The sequence below is a fragment of the Lolium perenne genome, chromosome 3 (genome assembly GCF_019359855.2).
Source record: "Lolium perenne isolate Kyuss_39 chromosome 3, Kyuss_2.0, whole genome shotgun sequence".
NCBI lineage: Eukaryota > Viridiplantae > Streptophyta > Magnoliopsida > Poales > Poaceae > Lolium > Lolium perenne.
In genome coordinates, this window is record NC_067246.2 from 195,410,152 (window position 1) to 195,435,213 (window position 25,062).

At 47.0% G+C, this 25,062-nt stretch overlaps 1 protein-coding gene across 1 annotated transcript; it reads right to left on the bottom strand.

Annotated features, from left to right (window-relative positions):
- Positions 1 to 36: 36 nt before the first annotated feature.
- Positions 37 to 1,833, bottom strand: LOC127342986 (hydroquinone glucosyltransferase-like). Its single transcript, XM_051369051.2, has one exon. It carries the CDS (start codon positions 1,765 to 1,767, stop codon positions 325 to 327), a length of 1,443 nt encoding a protein of 480 aa, XP_051225011.1. The 5' UTR covers positions 1,768 to 1,833; the 3' UTR covers positions 37 to 324.
- Positions 1,834 to 25,062: the final 23,229 nt, after the last annotated feature.

Sequence of the window (25,062 nt, forward strand, 5' to 3'; positions counted from 1 at the left end):
ATTTTGATTTTCGAAGTGAGTTGTGTTAAGGGTATATGAGAGTGGCACCTGAACGTTCAAAAGTGATTACTTTATGAGAGCTTAAGCTTTTGTATGTGAAAATTATCAAACACTGCACGTACACAAGCAGGACAATTTTGTTCCCTCTATTTTGAGTTTTGATAGAAAATGCAAAAGGACATTTTCTGTTTTGAGTTTTTTTTTATTTCTCTGACACATGATACTTTTAGGAGACCGGCAGGTTGTGCGGCAGCACAAACCTCGGACAAGCCAGATTTTCCACGAATTCTTGTCATTCTTGGCACGCACTCATACTTGCTCAGTTCATTCGCCCGTGCCATCTGTGCTCTTCCACTTGCTGGCCACCGCCTCCAGCGCCCTGCGAGCTGGCCCATCCGGCGCCAACGCCACGGCCACGGCGTCCCGCATCTCTCTCGCCTTCAACCTTGCCGCCTCTCCCTTCTCCCCTGTCATCAGCTCCTTCACGGCCGCCGCCACCTCCTCCTTCGGCACCACGCCGTCGTCCTCCCTTGCCTTGAGCGGCAGCGCCATCCCGGTCCTCTCTTCCAGCATCACAGCGTTCATCCTCTGCTCCGCGAACAGCGGCCACGCCGCCATCGGCACGCCGGCCGCCGCGCTCTCGAGCGTGGAGTTCCACCCGCAGTGCGACAGGAACCCTCCCACGGCGGGGTGGTTCAGGATCTCCACCTGCGGCGCCCACAGCGGCACGGCGAGCCCCCAGCCGCTCGTCATCTCCACGAATCCTTCCGGCAGGTAGCTCAGGGGGTCATCGCCGTGGTTGTCGGCAGGCGACCCGAGATAGCCCGCGCTGCAGTCCTTGTCGCTGGGGAAACACACCACCCACAGGAACCTTTGCCCGCTGGCCTCCAGCCCGGCTGCCAGCTCCAAGGTTTGCTCCACGGACAGCGCCCCGCCGCTGCCGAAGCACACGTACAGTACAGAGCCGGCTGCATGGCCGTCCAGCCAGCGTAAGCAGCCGTGCTGGGCATCTTCGTCGGAGCACTGACGGGTAATGGGACCCACTGGGTAAACCGGAGGGTAGACGCCTTTGTCAGAGAGCTCCTGGAACGCGCTAATGGCATCGTGCTCCATGCCGTCGAAGGTGTTGACGATGAAGCCATCGGCGAGGAGGTATTGGCGCCCAAGATCCACCATGAGCGGGTACGCTGGGTTGGCGCGGTCCTGGATGGGCTCGATGAGATCGGCGCCGCGCAGCGGCACGCACCCCGGGAGGAGGACGGCCTCCGGGAGGTCCCGGTATTCGCAGGTCGTGGCGCTGTCTTGCTCCGGGAGGTAGAGAAATGACGCGAGCGCCATGAGGTTGGCGGTGAAGACGACGTAGCGGGGGATGCCGAGCTCCGCGGCGACCTGGAGCGCCGACGGGCAGAACACGTCCGCCAAGAAGGCCGCGACGCCAGCGGGGGCGTCGCTGAGGGAGCGCAGTAGCTCGCGGAGGTGAGGCAAGGTGCGGCGGACGACGGTGATGAGGCGGGTCTCGATACGCGCGTGGTTCGGAAGATCGTCGGTGGGCACCTCGGGTAGCGCGGTGGTGGTGATGGACGGCGGGAGGGAGGAGAGGACGGAGTACTGGGTGGGCGAGGAGTGGTTGGTGTAGGTGACGATCGTGGCAGTGAAACCGTTGTCCGCGGCGAGGCGCCTAGCAAGCTCGGCCACCGGGCGGAGGTGCCCGGCCCCAGCCCCGGGGCTCACCAGCAGGACGATATGCGGGGGTTTTGTCGCTGACATGATGGGCGGAGGTGTCTAATCGAAGTCTCCGTATTCCTGTACCCTGCATGCATGCATAGGTGCATAGGTCGATGCGTGCGAAGTCTCCATTTATATAAGCAAGTACGAATTTTTTTTAAAAAAAAATCTATAAATTCTAACTCATGCAAAATCCTAGCCTCAATCACGTACATGAGGTTACCAGCTGTGTAAAACAAAACTGTGGTTGGATGAAAGGAGGGGGCAGTGGTTTGGGATTTTGGTGTCTTAGAAATGCGTAAAATTCTTTGCGTGGGAGGTGACATGCTCGTTGATAGTGAGACGTTTGTGGTGACTTCGTCAATCTTAAAATTCACCCGATCATTGTTTAGACATAATCTTTTGAATGTGCTTATAGAGGTAAGGTATGTGTGCGTTCATAGAGTTGAGTATATATATGTATTTGTGAGTCATATGCATCTATATTGTGTTTCATTAAAAAAAAAAGCTTGACTGCCTTAATTATCAGCCTCGCTGCATTGAATATGGTGTGCATACATAATTTGCAATTGGCTGCCTTTGCATATATGATGTTAATATCGTATAGGTCTTGGAATATATGCATTCCACTTGATTAGTATTTTTCAGAATTGAGTAAGATGCTTATCGCCTTTATGTTCTACCTTAAGCAAGAAGCTAGCTAGATATATTTTGCTAAGCCGTAGATGCCATTTGTAGACCGTCCAGTTACTGATTCGATCTCAGGTGTCCTAATCTATTGCTATTATTCAACTTGGTGTTAATTTAAAGCCAGTATCATCGAGATGCCTATCGCCTAGACAAAAGTGGCGCAAATGGTATTGTCCTACCAATTAAATCATGTTTTAGTTCAGTCGGTTTAGATATACTAGCATACAACATCACTATCCGTAAAATGTAACCATAAATTTTATAGTTTATTGTGTCATATTTGATATTTGAATTATAATAATAAAAGGTGCCATTTGTTATCGCCAGATTTTAACCAAGTCGGGAGATGGGCCGTGATTGAGATGGGCTTAGAGGATATGCACGTAAAATATTTCTGAATCGGCCTTTTACGAGAGTTTGGGCTAAATTGCCCGTGTATCTGTATATTATGGTAGATTTAGAATTAAGAGATAGAGTTTAGTTCGTACGGAGTTAGGTTTATTCCGAAAATAGAAAGTCCATGGACTATAAATATGTACCTAGGGTTATTGAGAAAGGAGGACGATCACGTTCACAACAAACCAATCTAGGCGCATCGCCACCCCTTGTTTCGAGGGTTTCTTCCGGGTAAGCGCCATGCTGCCCAGATCGCATCTAGCGATCTGAGCAGCATCTTGTTTATTCGTTGTTCGTGTTGCTCAGATCTTTGAAGCCTTGTTGATGGCGAGTAACACCATTATCATAGATGTGTTAGGGCTAGCATCGATACTTTTCTAGTATATTTGCTTAGTTACGCTGCCCCTGGATATCTAGCTGCCCTTGCATCTATCTTAGGCGTAAGGACAGCATCTTGCTTAGTCTTTATTTAGTAGATTCGATCTGTTATGGTTGTTCCTTGTTCTTCAAGGATTAGTTTGATATCCGTATGGTTAGGCCTTGCAAACGGGTTGGATGATTCAGTAGTGCGTAAGGTACGGTTTGCTGATCCTATAAGAGATGTTCCGGGAATCAACTCTATGTTGGTTTTTAGGCCTTTGCTAGGGCTGGTTTTCTGTTACCTTTCGTATCTGCCAGGCTCAACTACGTGTAAGACGTTCCGGTTATACGGTGAAAACCCTAAATCGTCGTAGATCGTTTTAACTTAGTATTGATCAAGCAGGACCACCATGTTATCGTAGATCCAATACGAATCATGGGTGGATCGGCTCCTTGAGCCGATTCACAGGATAACCTGAGAGCCGATCGAGGCTCGAATTTAATGTTTACGTGTCTGCCATGCAGGAAATTAATCGAAGCAATCCATCACCTTCCTGACCAGGTATAAGTCAGGTGGCACGCCCTTGCACCAGCTAGGACGTGTGCCGGAGTTTTGCGGGCCGTCGCCCGAGGGACCAGGGCCCACCAGCAGTCCTGGGAGCCTCCCGTCTCTTCGTGTTGCTCGTCGCTGCTCGCCGGTGGGTTTTGGCAGGCAACACATTCTGGCACACCCGGTGGGACTCTCTACATCAACTGCGTCAGTATCTGCAGCTGAGATGGTGGAGAAAGCACCAGTCACATACGAAGAGCTGTCTGAGGAATTCAAGAAGAAGTATGATGAGCTTAAAGCTCTCTTCGAAGCCGATCTCATCGGCTCTTTCGAGAGGACTCGTACACATGGCATTAGGTGGAAAGGGTTCTCACCCGAAGGCGCTCTCGATGAAGTAGATCTGTCTCTCTCTTCGGAGGAACGCACCAGAGCTCTGCGCCAGGAAGTTAATTACATGGTGGCTCATTCGCTACACCGTCATTCTGAGAGCCTGGTGAACGCTTTCGAGAGCGTTGCGGTTCGCGTGGTTCAGGAAATCATGAAGCATCAGTACTCTCCGTCAGGACCTGCCCTAGGGACTCACCAGGGAGAAATACCGTTCCAGACCAGACCGCAGCTGCCGTTCTCGCTTGCAGCTCCAGAGCCACCGGGTTCACCGGCGTACGTCGTCTACAAGGTTGGAGGCGATCCTGGTGATTACCAGTTCCTGCATGAACCACCTAAAGAAATCCCGCATGGATACGTGTGCACGTACGTACCAGACTGCAATAACTTGGCGCGCACGAACCAGATTACAGCAGGAGGGATTTCAGGAGCAGCAGGAGGGATCTCTGGAGTGGACGCCGATAAACAGGCGTGGCTAGCTAAATACGTCACCAGAACGAGTCATGAAAGCTCAACCCCTGCAGCTCATACCGTGGAACAAATCAGTACAATCTTGAGAGACCAGTTCGGCATCGTGCCAAAGAGAAGAACAATCGGCTATTCCAAGCCGTACCCCAACGAGTATGATCTGATTCCGCTGCCGCCCAAGTATCGGCTCCCTGAGTTCTCAAAATTCAACGGAGCAGAAGGGTCTAGCTCAATTGAGCATGTGAGTCGGTATTTGGCACAGTTGGGCATGATTTCAGCATCAGACCAGTTGCGTGTGAGGTTTTTCGCACAGTTTCTCACAGGACCAGCTTTTGGGTGGTACACCTCGTTGCCACCAGATTCAGTCCGGACCTGAAAGCAACTGGAAGAGCAGTTTCACATGCAATATCATTCAGAAGCTAACGAGGCTGGCATTGCCGATCTGGCGCAGGTACGGCAGAAGCGGGGCGAAACGGTGTCGGAATACATTCAACGTTTCAGGGCTGTCAAGAACCGATGCTATTCGGCTCGTTTGAATGAGAAAGAAGCAGTCGAGCTGGCAGTGTCGGGCCTCGCTGCACCGTTCAAGGATTTGGCTTTCCAAGTGGAATACAATTCACTGGCGCACATGGCTCAGAAATTAACATTGTATGAGCAGCGCCACCCAGAATTGTACCAAGACAAGTTCAAACGCCCGATAGGCCTGGTCGAGGCAGAAGAAGTTGAAGACTCTGCAGAAGACCAGGAAGTAGCTGTGGCTGAATGGGCTCGAGGGGCAAACCCCGTGTCCTACAAATGGGTGAAACAACAAGGGCCTGCAAAAGGGTTTGACTTCGACGTAAGCAAGGCTGAGCAGATATTTGATTTCCTGCTTAAGGAGAAACAGCTGAAGTTACCCGAAGGCCATAAAATCCCTACGGTGCAAGAGCTGAACGGGAGACCGTACTGCAAGTGGCATCACTCGTTCACCCATATCACCAACGACTGCAAAGTGTTACGTCAGCAGATCCAATTGGCGATAGAACAAGGCCGTCTGATCTTTGTTCAGTTTGCCATGAAAGTGGACACGCAACCATTTCCTGGCGTTAACATGGTGGAATGCAATCACTCCGTAAGGCGTCAGCCAGACTTCTCGTTCAATATTAACATGGCAGGGCCTGCATACCACCATGGCAGGGATAAAGAAGAGAGCAGTCGCTCTCGTGGCAAGGAAAAAGAGGAAGCCGGCCCACGCGACCGGCCCCGATATGATGACAGACGGTACATCACAGAGGAACAAGTGAGAAACGTGCGGTACCAACGACCGCTCTCCGACCATCTCTTGAACAAATATGAGCGTCAGTACGATCGACACCAGCGGTACGACGTAGACGACGAGAAATATCATCGATCTAACGTAGACAACAGAAAATATCGTCGGTATGATAGAGACGACGAAGGGTATGAGCGCCGCGCTAAGGGAAAGTCAAGGGAGCAGGAAGACATGGACAGACACTGGGATTGTCCTTTCTTTAAGCACTGCTGGGATTCAGGAATGAGCCGACTGCCTACAATCGACAACTGCCCGGAGTGTAGATAGAAGAAGGAGGACACAAGTGATGTGTCAGTGTTCAAACGTCTAGGGCCTCTCCCATCACAGAGCAGGCGAGCTGAGTCATCTAGCGTGGAAGATCTCGAGGAGTCAGAAGATGAAGAAGAAGAAGATAATTACCACCGGCCAAGGTGGTGCCCTGATGGACTCAGTCACTCCCAAAAGCGTAGGGTGCAGCGGCAACGTAGCTTGGAGGAAGCCGAGAGGCAATACCTGCACACATTGAGGAAAGCGCGGCCCGATCTGGCCGTGAAAATTCAGCAAACTTTGGACGCGGAGACTCGTCCACAGAAGAAAGAATGGCGCCCCAAACAAGCGAAAGCCGATGAGAAGGCATCGGCTGGCACAAATATGGTGTTCATACTTCCATCGGAGTTTTGTGCTCCCAGAAACGAAGAAGCGCCGGTAGCACAGCTTGACTGCGGCCCACGACCAGTTATCTTTGAAAAGCCCCGAGAGAAGGGCTACAAACATTTGAAGGCCCTGTACCTGAAAGGTTATATCAATGGGCAGCCTGTCAGCAAGATGTTGGTTGATACGGGAGCGGCAGTTAATATAATGTCGTACTCCATGCTATGGCGTTTGGGACGCTCTAAAGAAGATCTGATCAAAACCAACGTCACACTAAGCGACTTCAACGGCCAAGCATCAGAGACGCAAGGCGTTCTGAACGTGGATCTAACCATAGGCCGGAAAACCATCCCTACGTTATTCTTCATCGTCGATAGCAAAAGCACCTACGTTGTCCTGCTAGGAAGGGATTGGATTCACGCCAACTGCTGCATTCCATACACAATGCACCAATGCCTGATACAGTGGGATGGAGATGAAGTGGAGGTCGTTCATGCAGATGACTCGATCGAGATCTCAATAGCTGGCATGAATATTTGGGACGCGGAAGACCAAGGGCCACTCTCTGGAGTCAGTTTGGACTGCTGTGAGCGCATCAAAGCTACAAAAAATGGGGTGAGGCTGGTCTTATCCACCGGTCTGACAGACTAGCAAGTGCAAAGCCAATGGACGTACGTGGCAAGGCCGATCCCTGCGATCGGCCCCAAAAAATAAAAAGCAATGATATCACCTCAAACATGTCACGTAGTCTTAGCAGGGAGACTCTCTCCCGTAGTAGAGCACAAACAAGTTGTAAACCTTCATTGAGCAATGCAATCAAAAAGGGGGCCGATTCCAGCAATCGGCCCAAATTATCCTCTCCATATGTTTTGTCTGTGTTCAGCATTGATCTAGCAGGCGACGGAAAGCTAGGGTATGGGTTTACATCGGCTGATGAGCTAGAAGAGATTGACATTGGTCCTGGGGATAAGCCACGACCAACATTTATCAGCAAAAAGTTAGATCCGCGTCTGAGGGACCTGATGATAGCTTTGTTGAAAGAATACCCGGATTGTTTTGCTTGGGATTACACAGAGATGCCCGGGTTAGACAGGAGCATCATTGAGCATCGGCTCCCTCTCAAGAAAGGATTTCGGCCGTTCCAGCAGCGAGCACGTCAAATGAAGGCCGAAATTTTAGAAGAAGTCAAGAAAGATATCGAGAAAATGTTGACCGCCGGGTTCATCAGGCCATGCAGGTATGCTGAGTGGATTTCTAGTATCGTACCTGTGTAGAAAAAGGATGGCCGATGGCGCGTCGCCATAGATTTTCGGGATCTCAATAGAGCCACTCCAAAAGATGAATATCCCATGCCGGTAGCAGAGACATTGATCAATGCAGCTGCTGGTCATAAGGTTTTAAGCTTCATGGATGGCAATGCCGGCTACAACCAAATTTTTATGGCTCCAGAAGATATACACAAGACTGCTTTCAGAGTGCCAGGTTCGGTTGGCTTGTTTGAATATGTAGTCATGACATTTGGACTGAAAAATGCCGGCGCAACATACCAAAGAGCCATGAATTACATCTTTCATGATCTGATCGGCAAGTTGGTGGAGATATACATCGATGACGTGGTAGTCAAGTCTGTATCACAAGAAGAACATTTGGAGGACTTGTGACGCATCCTGGACCGAACTAGAAAATTCGGACTAAGAATGAATCCAAAGAAGTGTGCCTTTGGAGTAACGGCCGGTCAATTCTTGGGTTTCTTGGTTCATGAGCGCGGAATTGAGATCGGCTTGAAAAATCAGGAGGCAGTGCGAACAATGCAGCCACCTACAACGAAGAAAGAACTCCAGTCTCTCATCGGAAAAATCAACTTCGTCAGAAGGTTCATTTCCAATCTGTTAGGGCGAATCGAGCCGTTCATGGGACTGGTAAAAATTAAATATGATGAGGAGTTTCGCTGGGGGGTAGAGCAACAGCGAGCGTTTGACGAGATTAAAGAATATCTGACGAAGCCACCTGTGTTGGTTCCACCCCAGCAAGACAGGCCATTCTATATTTACTTATCAGTAGCTGACACTTCCATCGCCTCAGTGGTGGTGCAACTTTATGATGGTCTGGAGAGAGTCGCTTTCTACCTCAGCAGAAGGATGTTGGATGCAGAAACGAGGTACCCTGAGATTGATAAGTTGTGCCTCTGCCTATTTTTTACCTGCACCAAGCTTCGTCACGTCTTGTTGTCAGCAGAAATTGTCATCATATGCAAGTCGGACGTCGTCAAACATATGTTGTCGGCTCCTGTGCTGAAAGGCCATTATCGGAATTTGATCTCCGGTATCAGCCTGCGAAGGCAGTCAAGGGACAAGCATTGGCCGATCTTATTGCTGAACGGATTAACACTGATATAGCAGCACTATCGGTACGTGCATGGGCCATGTTTTTCGATGGATCGGTTTGTGACGATGGTTGCGGCATCGGCATTCTACTCGTGTCGCCCCGGGGGGCAACATATTCCTTCTCCATCAGGTTACCTACCCCTTGCACCAACAATGTCGCTGAGTATATACGCAAGGGAATGGAGTTGCTATTGGAAGCCGGGGCAGAAGCAGTGGAACTTTTTGGGGACTCAAAATTGGTGATTTCCCAACTCACGGAGGAAAAGTGTGAGAGCGAGTCGCTCTTCCCATTATGGATGCACTGCCATGAGTTGATGGCACAATTTAGGTACATAAACTTCAATTGGATCCCGAGGTCGCAAAATACCGAGGCAAACGATCTCGCACAGATGGCGTCAGGCTACAAGGACGTGGCAGAAGGAGCCGATGTTCAGGTACAGTTCCTGGAACCAGATGACTGGAGAGCCGATATCTTCAATTACTTGAAAGATCCGGCTCGGGGGGGGGGGGGGGCACCTAAACGGATAAGATACAAGGCCATGAAATATGTCCTTATATGAGATGACATGTTCTACAGGACTTTGGAGGGGTTACTTCTCAAATGCCTGGGACCATCCGAGTCGAATTGGCTCTTACACGAGGTACACGAAGGTGCCTGTGGAACTCACCAATCGGCTCATAAGATGAAATGGCTGATCAGGCGATCGGGGTTTTATTGGCCTACCATGCTTGAGGATTGTTTTAAGTATTATAAAGGGTGTCAAGCGTGTCAGAGGTTTGGGAAAATTCAGATGGTACCCGCATCAGCAATGAACCCCATCATCAAGCCTTGGCCATTTCGAGGTTGGGGCATGGATATGATCGGCAAAATCCATCCTCCATCGAGCAAAGGCCACGAGTGGATTTTGGCCATTACAGATTATTTCACTAAATGGGTGGAAGCCGTCCCTATGAAGTCAGTGGCATCGAAAGATGTTATCAATTTCGTTAAAGAACATGTCATTCATAGATTCGGGATCCCCCAGACTATCACGACCGATGGAGGTTCGGTCTTCATTTCTAAAGAGTTTAGAAAGTTCTGCGACGACATGGGAATTAAGTTGATCCAATCGTCTCCATACTATGCTCAAGCAAATGGGCAAGCTGAAGCGTCCAACCAAAGCCTTATCAAGCTGATTAAGAGGAAAGTCGACGAGCACCCTAGACGTTGGCATGAGGTATTATCAGAAGCTTTGTGGGCTTATCGTATGTCATGTCATGGAGCTATAAAAACCTCGCCATACCATCTGGTCTATGGACAAGAAGCCGTTATTGCCCTGGGAAATTACGGCTGGCTCGAGACGTGTTACGTTTCAGAATGATCTAACAACTGAAGAATATGCAGCCCTGATGAGTGATAGCATTGAGGATCTAACGGAACTCAGACTTTGGTCGCTTGAACAAAGCCAAGGTAGCTCGCGCATATATAAGAAGGTGAGACCTAAGGAGTTCCACGTTGGTGATCTAGTATGGGAAGCTGTATTGCCATTAGGAACTAAGGATAAGATGTATGGTAAATGGTCTCCTAATTGGCATGGGCCGTACAGAGTAGACCAAGTTTTAAAGGGTAACGCATACATGCTCGAGGAGCTAAGCGGTGTGAAATTCCCAGTAGCTGTCAATGGTCAGCATCTCAAGAAATATTTCCCAAGCATGTGGGATGACGGACAGTGAAATATGGGGGCCGATGCATGAAATCGTCCAATAAAAAAATATAAATAATATACATACAAAGTACAGCCGATGCACAGACATCGACTTCAGAATAAAGCCGATGCACAGCCATCGACTCTAGAGGTACAAACAGTTACGAACAGTTATCAGGTTACATGGATAGGCTCTATTGAAGGAATGCCTCGAAGGCACGGAGGGCGTCAGCACGGACACGATCCACCTCGGCGATCTCGGCCTCGTCATCTTCGTCCTTACCCGTGACCAGCTGTTTGTTCAGGGCACGTATTTCGGCCAGATCAGTCTTCAGTTCAGCTTTGAGGCCTTCTGCTTCCTCTTGGGAGTGGGCAATGAGAGCTTCCTTGTCGTGGATGAGCTGCTTGGTTGCTCGGACCCTCCCTTCAAGCTCCTCCAATTCCTTTCGCAAGGCCTCAAGTTCGGCGGTGCTGACAGAGGTGTCGGTTTTGGCATCCAAGGCCGCCTTTTTCTCATTGAGCCGCTGACATTTGTCTGCAATATCGGCTTTCAGCGAAAGTTGGGCGTGGCGTAGGTCGATTCTCTGACGAGCCAACTTCACCCTTGACCTGTAGGCAGACAAAGTCATAACTGGCCAGAGTTTCACCTGCAGCGTTACCGGGAGATGAGGCTGAATTTCTTCAAGAACGCTCTTCACTTCCTCGGGATCTTCAACCAATGTCTCGATCGGGGAGGAAAGCAGGGCTTTGAGATGCTGGAATTGACCAAGGATAGCGCTGGGTCCTGGTTCATCGCATGCCGTCGAAGGAGCTGGTTCGATGGATTCAGGGTCGAACGATAGCAAGCCTGAGAGGTCACAACCCTGACAAACAACAAAGAGCAGTGTCAGTATGCAGCAAAAGGGTAGGGCAAGCCAAACAAAGGGAGTATACCTCTCCTAAGACCAGGGGAACAGCCGATGATGAAGCAATCGGTTCTTGAGTTTCTGCTTGGGGCTTGGCCAAGTTGGCAACCTTGTCAGCGACATCTTTAGAGGTTGCTACATCCAGGTCTGTGGAGGGCATCAGTACTTCCTCGACTTCCCCACTAGAAGTGTCATTAGTCTGCAAAGGAAGTGGTTAGCTGATGTGAACAGCAGTGGATTAGCATAAAAAACGAGCCAGGGAGAGTAATTACATTTGAAGCCTCTTGGTTTGATGAAGGGGGTTGCAGCTCCTTTCGAGCTCTCTTGATGCATCGGCTCTTTGTGCGTACTTTGGTTGGAGCTTGGGAAGCAGCAGGTTCAGGAACTGACCTTTTCTTGGAAGCCGATGGTGGCAAATCTGGCTGGCTTTGCATGGTGATTTTCACAGAGTTGCCCGAACTCGAATTCCCTCGACTAGATTGGGTTTCCTCGCTGGAGTTGTCCTCAGTGGAGGCCTATAAAAGAGGAGTTAGTAAGCCCCAGCATATTTACAGAAGCCCATGAGGGTAGATAAAATCAGTCAAGGCATGGATAAGCTTACGTGCAAACTCTCTTGAGCTGGGGTAGGGTTTTGGCGCTTCAAGGTCTTCCTGGCAGCTACTTTCCTCACTGCCGTTCTCGCCTTGATTGAGGCTCGGGGGGCAGCTGGCCTGGAAGATACTTTTCTGCATCACAACCTTTTTCAAGGGTGGTGAGTTTTTGCAGAAGAGGACCACCGGAGCTGGTGGGAGGAATTTGAAGGGGGAGCCGTCATCATGTACAGGTTCTGGACCATCTTGTTGCTTTAAGGAAACAAAGCAAGGTTATAAAAAAATCATTGTAAGCCACTGCAAGAAAATTTGTGAGTGGTGGTACCTGTTCTGCAGGGATGTCATATTCAACATCAAGTTGTTTCAGCAACGGTCCCAGAGCTCTCCTGAAGGCATGGGTCTTCCACATTGGCCACCAGCTCTCAAAACCATCAGTTGATGAAGTGAAAGAGAGGTTGTGAGGGACTGGGATGGCCAGAGCATCAAAGAAGGAGTAACATCTCTGACCGGTGAGGACATCGGGCAAATCAGCTCTGCTTTCTGTCAAGTGGTGGAGGAAGAAGTGTGGAGACACCTGCCCAAGACCAAACTGCCGGGCTGCTACGACCGGCTGATAACACTCATAACCAGGTTTGATGATCCTGTTTGAGGTGCTCATGCCAACTGGAAGGAAGCAAGGACGGATCATGATGGAATACAAGTGCCGGGTGCTGGGGTCATCGGCAAAGCTGTCTAGCCTGAAGGACACTAGATTTTCAAAATTTCCAGATTCAGTGTAAGGAAAGAACAGGGGATTGTCCAGGCCTTGGAAGAAAATTCTGAACCACTCTGATGCTTCCTTGGGGATCAGTTTACTACCTGAAAGGCTATATAAAGCTTGGCCGTAGCTAGTGCATCGGATTTGCTTCCCATTGGTATCTGGAAAGGTGCAGGTGGCCAAAGGTGGGAAGTTTGGGATGTAGTTCTGGAAATACAGCCGAGCCCATAGCTGAATAAACCACCAGGGACCTCCTGTTTTGACTGTCTTTTGGGAAAACAGATTGACAGACATCAGTTGGAGATATCGATAGACCTCTCCTAGGAACAGTTTGCCGATGCCAAGCTGGGTACCTCTGGCAAGTTCATAGGCCAAGGAAAGGTAGTTCTTGGTTGGAGCAAGTGAAGGGCCACAGAATATGAAGTGTTCCAACCAGAAATTCAAGAAGGCCGTGTGTTCTTTCTCTCACATAGGGGCCTTTGTTTTTCATGTGGCGTCTAAGGTAGGCACCCCAGTTTGTGCACTCTGTTTTGGAGGAGAGTTTGAAAGGGACCTTTGGCAGCATAAAAGCACAGGGGCTGGGGGATGAAATGTCTAGACCAGTGATCATGGCCACATCTAGTAGAGTTGGTGTCATGGGACCGTGGCCAAACATGAAACAGTTCAGAGCATCAGACCAAAAGTAGCCGATGGTTTTCAGAAGGTTTTCATGCTTCTCAAGGGGAGACAGTGATAAATCTAAAGCATCGGCTATTCATGTGGTTTCCCATTTAGCTTGGTGAGTCTTGGATACTCTACTGTACCATGACACCCAATCTTCAGGAGGGTTAGGCCAGGCTCGTAAGCAGTCGGCCCAAGAGGTTGGATCTAAATTTTGGTTCACGAAGGGAATCCTATTGGCCTCGCAAGAAATCAAATGAGCAGGACTCTCAATAGAACGGGGGCCAAGACAAAGAGAATTTGGAAGAGAAGGATGCGGCAACAGAATGTCTGATACCTAAAATTAATGGTGAAAGAAGGCATTAATTCAGGTGTTTGTTGTTAATTCTAAACACTATGCTCGGATGATAAGGAGCAGTTAAGGATTACCTTCAGGCCAGAGACCGTAGCGTTGGCGGTGGATGATTCCGCCATCAGATTCACTGCAGAGTTGGATCTGCACGATTGGGATCTGGGATTCGCGTGGCTGTGAGTTGAATCTGTTCGATGGGCGATTTGGGGATCTGAGTTTGCTCCTTCAGACAAGGGTCGCAGGTTACCGTTTGAATAGGCAACTGAGTTTGGCCTTACTCGCGCTTTATGGTAAAGGACCGATGCGTTGCCATCGGCTCTTTGAGCGTTGACCTAGTTTGACAATCGGCAAAATCAACTTGAAAATATTCTTCATTGATGGAGAGGATTTTTTACAGAGAAGAGCCGATTGCTCACAAAAGGAAGAACAAAAGAAGGATCTACTACTTAATCTACTACTACTAGTCCTATTCTAGTAGATGCTAATCTAAGGGCCGTCGCTGCCCTCGTCGTCGCCGTCGTAGCTGCCGTCGGCGCTGCTGCCGGCGAAGTCCTCGTCGCTGCTGCCGTAGCCCTCGGCAGGAGCTTCTTCTTCCTCGTCGTCATCGTCGTCCTCCGACCCGGCGCGGAAGTGCTTCGCCGGCGGGTACTCGTCGGAGGAGGTGTCATCCTCCTCTTCCTCCTCCTCGTCGGAGGAGGTGAAGTCGCCCCAGGAGAAGAGGTCGTCCTCACTCTCCGCCTCCAATTCCCCGTCGACGAGGAACCGGAGGTCGTCCTCCCCGTCGGTCAGGGGTTCGTCGTCGTCTGACTCGACGGCGGTCAGGGGCGCGTTGTCTCTCCTGACGGTGAAATCCCAGTCCCTCGCGTCCCACCACTCGGGAGCGCGCTTCTCGTACGCCGCCATCTGGTCGTACTCTGGCATCGGCTCGCTGGAGGAGGAGGACTGGAAGGAAAGACCCGATGAGGCAGAGGAGGAGGAGGAAGACATGGTTGCAGAGGAGGGGTTTTTTTTCGATGGCTAGTGCGGAGCAAGAGGATGAAGAGGCGAACTGCTCGATGCGTTTAAATAAAGGTGATATAGTGGAGATGATTCAATGCTGCGGCGGTTTCCGAGGAGGTGGTGCCAAAAAACTGTCGAATCGTGCAGTACAGAGAAGTTGAGAAGGCAAGGCATCATGATGAAAAGATACTGTGGCGGTTCTGCTCTGCCACGACGTGACCCGACGAAGAAAAAACAGAGTGGTTTTGGAATTATCATTATCAAAACCAGGGTGGCATGTGTTATCGCCAGATTTTAACCAAGTCGGGAGATGGGCCGTGATTGAGATGGGCTTAGAGGATATGCACGTAAAATATATCTGAATCGGCCTTTTACGAGAGTTTGGGCTAAATTGCTCGTGTATCTGTATATTATGGTAGATTTAGAATTAAGAGATAGAGTTTAGTTCGTACGGAGTTAGGTTTATTCCGAAAATAGAAAGTCCACGGACTATAAATATGTACCTAGGGTTATTGAGAAAGGAGGACGATCACGTTCACAACAAACCAATCTAGGCGCATCGCCACCCCTTGTTTCGAGGGTTTCTTCCGGGTAAGCGCCATGCTGCCCAGATCGCATCTAGCGATCTGAGCAGCATCTTGTTTATTCGTTGTTCGTGTTGCTCGTACTGAAGCCTTGTTGATGGCGAGTAACACCATTATCATAGATGTGTTAGGGCTAGCATCGATACTTTTCTAGTATATTTGCTTAGTTACGCTGCCCCTGGATATCTAGCTGCCCTTGCATCTATCTTAGGCGTAAGGGCAGCATCTTGCTTAGTCTTTATTTAGTAGATTCGATCTGTTATGGTTGTTCCTTGTTCTTCAAGGATTAGTTTGATATCCGTATGGTTAGGCCTTGCAAACGGGTTGGATGATCCAGTAGTGCGTAAGGTACGGTTTGCTGATCCTAGAAGAGATGTTCCGGGAATCAACTCTATGTTGGTTTTTAGGCCTTTGCTAGGGTTGGTTTTCTGTTACCTTTCGTATCTACCAGGCTCAACTACGTGTAAGACGTTCCGGTTATACGGTGAAAACCCTAAATCGTCGTAGATCGTTTTAACTTAGTATTGATCAAGCAGGACCACCATGTTATCGTAGATCCAATACGAATCATGGGTGGATCGGCTCCTTGAGCCGATTCACAGGATAACCTGAGAGCCGATCGAGGCTCGAATTTAATGTTTACGTGTCTGCCATGCAGGAAATTAATCGAAGCAATCCATCACCTTCCTGACCAGGTATAGGTCAGGTGGCACGCCCTTGCACCAGCTAGGACGTGTGCCGGAGTTTTGCGGGCCGTCGCCCGAGGGACCAGGGCCCACCAGCAGTCTTGGGAGCCTCCCGGCTCTTCGTGTTGCTCGTCGCTGCTCGCCGGTGGGTTTTGGCAGGCAACACCATCATAGTTTTACATTGATTTCCGAATTATTTTTACCTCCTTTACTTAGGTTTGAACTGAAAACTTGTTCTTGTGTATTTAGAATTTATAGGAACCTTACAAACCTCAAATAGAGTGAGGATTTTGACCACATCAATATTCATGGGAGAGAAAAAACTGGACACAAAGAAGCGGACTATGAGATCAACTGGCCGCTTGATGGGGTCCACAATGTGGCCATGAACGCCGGCCGCTAAAAGTGCATGGAGCCTCCACATGTGATTTTGCTAATTCATGATAATTCTTAGTAACTAATGTTTGTATTGAGTTATAGTTGTAGAATTTGTCCATAAAAAATGCTTGAATCATATGTTAGCTTCAAGGTTACATGAACAAGGAAATGAAGAAGATAAAGTAACAAGTATGTCTTGAAGAAGAAGATATAGTGGGCTCCCACGTATATCTTCAAGACATCAACACTATGAAGAAAGAAGAAATAAAATGATAGTTCAATATGAGCCATCTCGAAGAGATCATATGCTTGAAGCTTACCATATATACGATGATAATGGATATGTGAAGATGTGACGAAGAAGAAGCTCTCCCTTTGTGGAGTATGGAGAGCAATCTGCAAGACTTCATCAAGAAAGCTCAATCAAGAAAGGTATTTCATCTTGAGGTGGTCAAGATCTTCATCATCTAGCTCAAACAAGGTCAAGGTTTATTCATAATATGGTTTCTTTCTTACCGGTCTTGTGATTTAGTTGGGAAACCGGTTTATAGGATATATGGTGTACTATCAAGAGGGTTCTCGAGTGAGTAACTTGATACGTCTCAAACGTATCTATAATTTCTTATGTTTCATGCTAATTTTATGACAATACTCACATGTTTTATATACACTTTATATCATTTTTATGCATTTTCCGGCACTAACCTATTACCAAGATGCCGAAGATCTAGTTCCTGTTTTCTGCTGTTTTTGGTTTCAGAAATCGTACACAGGAAATATTCTCGGAATTGGACGGAACAAAAGTCCACGGTCTTATTTTCCACGGAGTCTTCTAGAACACCGAAGAGGATACAAAGAGGGGCCACGAGGCGGCCACACCATAGGGGGGCGCGGCCCCACCCCTGGCCGCGCCGCCATATGGGGTGGGCCCCTCGGGCGTCCCTCGACTCTGTCCCTCCGCCAATATAATCCTTCCGTCGCTAAAACCCTAGTACCGAGAGCCACGATACGAGAAAAGTTACTGAGACGCCGCCGCCGTCAACCCCATCTCGGGGGGTTCTGAAGATCGCCTCTGGCACCCTGCCGGAGAGGGGAATCATCACCGGAGGGCTCTACATCACCATGCCCGCCTCCGGACTGATGCGTGAGTAGTTCATCCTTGGACTATGGGTCCATAGCAGTAGCTAGATGGTTGTCTTCTCCTATTGTGCTATCATGTTTAGATCTTGTGAGCTGCCTATCATGATTAAGATCATCTATTTGTAATGCTACATGTTGTGTTTGTTGGGATCCGATGAATATGGAATACTATGTCAAGTTGATTATCGATCTATCATATATGTGTTGTTTATGATCTTGCATGCTCTCCGTTGCTAGTAGAAGCTCTGGCCAAGTTGATACTTGTAACTCCAAGAGGGAGTATTTATGCTCGATAGTGGGTTCATGTCTCCATTGAATCTGGGACAGTGACAGAAAGTCCTAAGGTTGTGGATGTGATGTTGCCACTAGGGATAAAACATCAATGCTTTGTCTAAGGATATTTGTATTGTTTACATTACGCACAGTACTTAATGCAATTGTCTTTTGCAACTTAATACTGGAAGGGGTGCGGATGCTAACCCGAAGGTGGACTTTTTAGGCATAGATGCATGCTGGATAGCGGTCTATGTTCTTTGTTGTAATGCCCTAAGTAAATCTCATAGTAGTCATCATGATATGTATGTGCATTGTTATGCCCTCTCTATTTGTCAATTGCCCAACTGTAGTTTGTTCACCCAACATGTTATTTATCTTATTGGAGAGACACCACTAGTGAACTGTGGACCCCGGTCCATTCTTTTACATCTAAAATACAACCTACTGCAATCATTGTTCTCTGTTGTTCTTTGCAAGCAAACATCATTCTCCACACCATACGTTTAATCCTTTGTTTACAGCAAGCCGGTGAGATTGACAACCTCACTGTTAAGGTGGGGCAAAATATTTTGATTGTGTTGTGCAGGTTCCACGTTGGCGCCGGAATCCCTTGTGTTGCGCCGCACTACACTCCTTCACCAACAACCTTCACGTGGCCTTCATCTCCTACTGGTTCGATAACCTTGGTTTCTTACTGAGGGAAAACTTGTTGTTGTACTCATCACACCTTACTCTTGGGGTTCCCAACGGACGTGTGCTTCACGCGTCATCAAGCTATTTTTCTGGCGCCATTGCCGGGGAGATCAAGACACGCTGCAAGGGGAGTCTCTCACACCCAATCTCTTTACTTTGTTTATTGTCTTGCTTTATTTTATTTTCTGTCTTGTTTGCTTTCTTTATATCAAAAACACAAAAAAATAGTTACTTGAATTACTTTATTTAATTTGGTTTGCTTTACTTATTTTTATTATTGTTAAAATGAATACTCCTGAGAACACTAAGTTGTGTGACTTCACTAGCACCAATAATAATGATTTCATATGCACACCTATTGCTCCACCTGCTACTACAGCAGAATTTTATGAAATTAAACCTGCTTTACTAAATCTTGTTATGAGAGAGCAATTTTCTGGTGTTAATACTGATGATGCTGCTGCCCATCTTAATAATTTTGTTGAACTTTGTGAAATGCAAAAGTATAAGGATGTAGATGGGGACATTATAAAACTGAAATTGTTTCCTTTCTCCTTAAGAGGAAGAGCTAAAGATTGGTTGCTATCTTTCCTAAGAATAGTATTGATTCATGGACTAAATGTAAAGATGCTTTCATTGCAAGATATTATCCTCCTGCTAAAATTATATCTTTGAGAAGTAGCATTATCAATTTTAAGCAGTTGGATAATAAACATGTTGCCCAAGCATGGGAAAGAATGAAATCTTCGGTAAAGAATTGCCCTACCCATGGACTAACTACTTGGATGATCATCCAAACCTTTTATGCAGGATTAAATTTTTCTTTGAGGAACCTATTGGATTCAGCTGCTGGAGGTACTTTTATGTCCATCACTTTGGGTGCTGCAACAAAGCTTCTTGATGATATGATGATCAACTACTCTGAATGGCACACTGAAAGGACTCCTCAAGGTAAGAAGTTAAATTTTGTTGAAGAAACCTCCTCCTTGAGTGATAAGATTGATGTTATTATGTCTATGCTTGTTAATGGTAGCTCTCATGTTGATCCTAATAATGTTCCTTTAGCTTCATTGGTTGCTCAAGAAGAGCATGTTGATGTGAACTTCATTAAAAATAGTAATTTCAACAACAATGCTTATAGGAATAATTTTGGTAACAACAATTATAGGCCATATCCTTCTAATAATGGTAATGGTTATGGTAATTCTTACAATAATAGTAGGAGTGTACCCTCTGGTCTTGAAGTCGTGCTTAAAGAATTTATTAGTACACAAACTGCTTTCAACAAATCTGTTGAGAAAAAGCTTGGTAAAATTGATGTTCTTGCTTCTAAGGTTGATAGTCTTGCTGCTGATGTTGATCTTTTAAAACTGAAAGTTATGAGTAATGAAACTAAAGATATTAAGTCATTTTCTACAGCAAACGCTATCCAAGTTCGAATTAATGACAATATTAGAATGATGGCTGAATTGCATGCTAGGTGGGAAAGAGAAGAAAAACTTGCTAAAGAGAATAATGTAGCTAAAGTTTGGACTTTTACTACCACTAGTAATGTTGATGCTTCACATGTTGCTAAACCTCCTACTATCAATGGTAAAATAATTGGTGTTGGCAATGTTTCTACTTCTAATACAAAGCATGCAAAATTGTTTGAAACTGCTGAAACTGTTTGTGATAAAAGTGCTGAAATTTTTCAGAGTATTGGGGACAATGATCCCATTGCTTTAGATCATAATGGTTTTGATTTTGATAATTGTCATATCTCTGAAGTTATTAAGTTCTTGCAAAAACTTACTAGAATTCCTAATGCTAGTGCTGTAAACTTGGCCTTTACAAAACATATTACAAATGCTCTCATTAAAGCTAGAGAAGAGGAATTAAAACTTGAAGCTTCTATTCCTAGGAAGTTAGAAGATGGTTGGGAGCCCATCATTAAAATGAAGGTCAATGATTTTGATTGTAATGCTTTATGTGATCTTAGTGCAAGTATTTTTGTTATGCCCAAGAAACTCTATGATATGCTTGACTTGCCACCTTTGAAATATTGTTATTTGGATGTTAATCTTGCTGATAATTCTATAAAGAAACCTTTGGGGAGGATTGACAATGTTCACATTACGGTTAATAATAACCTTGTCCCCGTTGATTTTGTTGTCTTGGATATTGAATGCAATGCATCTTGTCCTATTATTTTGGGAAGACCCTTTCTTCGAACTGTTGGTGCTATTATTGATATGAAAGAAGGAAATATAAAATATCAATTCCCTCTTAAGAAAGGTATGGAACACTTCCCTAGAAATAGATTGAAGTTGCCTTTTGATTCTATTATTATAACAAATTATGATGTTGATACTTTTTCTCTTGATGTTACTTGATTTACACTTTCTGCGCCTAGCTGAAAGGCGTTAAAGAAAAGCGCTTATGGGAGACAACCCATTATTTTATTTTATGCAATTTTTGTTTTATATTTGAGTCAAGGTGCTTGTTACTACTGTAGCAATACCTTTGTATCTTTACTTTATTGCATTGTTGTGCCAAGTAAAGTCTTTGATAGAAAGTTGATACTTGATTTGGATTTCTGCGCAGAAACAGATTTCTATCTATCACGGTTTCGCGTTTTTGTCTCTGTAGAAAATTCGTAAAATCTTGAAACAATTCATGAGTAATCCTCAGATATGTACGCAACTTTCATTCAATTTGAGCTTCTTCATCTGAGCACGCTAAGTGCCTCGAAAAAATTCGTCTTTACGGACTGTTCTGTTTTGATAGATTCTGCCTTTTATTTCACATTGCCTCCTTTACTGTGTTTGAGTGGATTTCTTTGCTCCATTAAATTTCAGTAGCTTTGGGTAATTTCCAGAAGTGTTGGGAATGATTGTGTCCTTGCTGAACATGTGAATTTTTGATTATGCACTAACCCTCTAATGAGATTGTTTTGAGTTTGGTGTGAAGGAAGTTTTCAAGGATCAAGAGAGGAGGATGATATAATATGATCAAGAAGAGTGAAAAGTCTAAGCTTGGGGATGCCCCCGTGGTTCATCCCTGCATATTTTAAGAAGACTCAAGCATCTAAGCTTGGGGATGCCCAAGGCATCCCCTTCTTCATCAACCACTTATCAGGTCACCTCTAGTGAAACTATATTTTTATTCGGTGACATCTTATGTGCTTTACTTGGAGCGTCTGTGTGCTTTTATTTTTGTTTGTGTTTGAATAAATTCGGATCCTAGCATTCCTTGTGTGGGAGAGAGACACGCTCCGCTTTTTCATATTGAACACTGGTGTTCTTAGTTTTACTTTTAATGTTCATGGCGAAAGTTGAAAGCCGATTCATTTATTGCTATTTGGTTGGAAACAGAAAATGCTTCATGTGGTAATTGGTATGTTGTCTTGAATAATTTGATACTTGGCAATTGTTTTTAGCTCTCAAGTATATCATGTTTAAGCTCTTGCATCATGTGGTTTAAACCTATTAGTGGAGAACTACCTGACATAGGCATCCCCAATGGGCCTGCCGAAGATAGTACCCGGGGTTACTGGAGGCCCACGACTCGAAGAATAAGAAGAATCGGAAGCCCAAGTTGTTATTAAGGAAAGCTAGAGTTGTATTAGGAGATAATATTTGTAATCTTGCGGGATGAGTTGGAAACCCTCCCGGACTCTGTAACTTGTACAATACGAATCCCTCGGCTCCAACTCCTATATAAGGGGGAGTCGAGGGACAAAGATAGCATCAAATCATTGTTTCACAAACCCTAGTTTTCATATCGTCGAGTACTTTTCGGCTGAAACCTTCGAGATCTACTTGCCCTCTACTTCCAACTAAACCCTAGTCTACAACCCGTAGGCATTGACAAGTTAATCCCTTGTCAATTGGCTTCGTCTGTGGGAATTAGAGGCGTCAAGGACCTGATCTCGATGGCACGTTCAAGATCATCGACTTCATCAACAGCAAGCAACGCGATGGATCGAGGTAAACATATCGCAACTGGTCCTGTCGATTTTGTTCCTCACCCGCCCTCCCGGATGGATGCATATGCGTATCTGGAGGAGCCTATGGAGATGATGTTCGGAAGATTCCACTTTCGCGTCGAGAAAGAGGGAACGTATCGTCTCGAAATTCCGATCTCGTCGGGATTGTCGGCAGTCGATTCCGATTTTTCGAGCTCAACATCATCAATCGAGTCAGGCGAAGAGGAGACTTCATCGCCACGCTTCATCAGCACCAGGGCAAGCGAAAAGCTCGCCAAGATCTTCAGCGACATGTCCTTCGAGTCATCCGCGGACTCCTATATAAGCGATGACTCGAGCAGTGTCGACAGCTTTAACTTCATCGACAAATCCACTACAGTGGGCAAGGTCTTCACCAATCTTTATGATGGTGTCACCAAACCCAGCACAGATCTGAATACAAAATACCAACAGATTTATGCCATCGGAGAGCCAAGCCGCGATCAGGAGGAAACGTCTGAGGCTTTCGACGATTTGGAAAATCCATACGTCGATCCCTCTGATTTACGACGAGGTCTAGGCAACAAATATGTCGGACCTACGCCTCGTGTCAGGGTTCAACTCCCGCAAGCAGCATGGGATAGAGCCGCAAGAGCTATGGATGGCTCAGAACCAATGTCCACAACAGCCACGCCAGAAGAGTTGCAAGCATATCAATATAGGCTCACACGAGCTGCGAGGGAATTGGAAAAACAGACAGCTGCTCTGAACAGAAGAAGGGAGGCAGCCTCCGCGTCAAGAAGGCGAAGGGCAGAGCTGAGTCGACAATCTGGAACTTCGGGAGATAGCCACAGGGAAGCTCGGAACAGAGCAAGATCAAGGTTGCAAAACATACCTGAAGGAGAAAGAGAGCACTTGGTTCAAAACCTCGACATGTCTTTTATGTCGATAGACACGAGAGGGAATATTATCCCCAAGACACCAGAAGCTGGGTATATGGCGACACAGGCCTTTATCCTTGCATCCAGGCCACCTCCAGGAGATCCAAGGGAGGCATTGTACAACATGGCAATGGCAGGAGTCGGAGCCATGGGAACGGCGTTTGCATCAACACCTCCCGAAGGAGCAGCGAGGCAAAATAGTCCACGACCTGCGGCAGCAGTAGCGGCTCCCGAAGGAACAAGTGGAGCAAGAGACACGGCAGCGCAGGCAAGGGTGGACAGAGCACGACAAAGTAGAAGGGAACATCGGCATTCCCCAGAATTAAACGACGAGGATATGTGCGGTTTGCCATGCTTCACGAGGAGAGTCCGAAAAACTCGAGTCCCGTCGGGGTTTAAATTGCCTGATAACTTCAAAAAATTCGACGGCCTGCAAGATCCAGAGGATTGGCTAGTTGATTACCTCGAGACGGTGAAACTCACAGGAGGAACCAGAGCAACAGCTATGCAAAGCATCCAGGTGCATTTAAGTGGAGCCGCGCGATATTGGATAAAGAAGCTCCCTCCAGGATCTATCGACAGCTGGGATAGTTTCGAGGACGTGTTCGTCAAGAACTTCCGGTCCACCTGCAAAAAACCCGCATCGCTAGAGGAATCGAGGGTGTGTCGACAAAAGCCAGATGAATCAATGAGAAAATACATCCAAAGGTGGAATATCATTAAAAACTCGGCAGAGAATATATCTGACGAGAGAGCGATAGATGCGTTTGTCGCAGGAATCAGGCGAGGAGATTTTGTCGAGGATTTGGGGAGAACCAATCCAAAGACAGTATCCGCATTAATGGAGATAGCAAACAGATGGGCAGATGGAGAAGATGCTGTTCACAACAAACGGCATAGGTCACCAGAGGAGGACCGCGGCCGAAATTATCAAAATAGGCGACGATTTCCTCGGTAGTACTCGGGCTATGATGCTCCTGGGCAAATTTCGGCTGGCTTCCGAGCAAGCGCCGGAGGAAACAACAGAGATGATTATCAGAGGAGCAGCGAGCAGCGAGGCGACAACAGAGATGACTCTCGAAACAACAGGCAAAATACAGGGTCAAGGTTTCAGAGGCCTTTCGTGTCTCCCGAGGAGATGATGAACGGACCGTGTCAGATGCATTTTTATCTCGACAATAACGGAAAAAGACAGTCAGGACACTTGCAAAAGGATTGCCGAAATTTCCAGGCAATGTTAAGGTGGGCAGGGCATGCCAATGCTCAGGCAGCGCCCAGAAATCCTCAAGGACCCAGGAGTGAGATTCACCTGCCACCTCCTCCCGCAATTACAGACGATAATCGACATCAGCTCAGAATTGCGGCAGCACCTGCACCACCGCCTTATGTTGATCCCAATTCCAACGGAGCGGTCTCGATGATTCAGAAAGGCAGGCCATCCAATAGAGCTCAGAAAGTAATCTCGCGACAGGTGTTCATGGCAGAAAAGATGCCTCCACCAACGGTTGAGTATCTAAATTGGTCAGGGCAAGATATTGGATTCACAATAGCGGATCATCCACAACAAG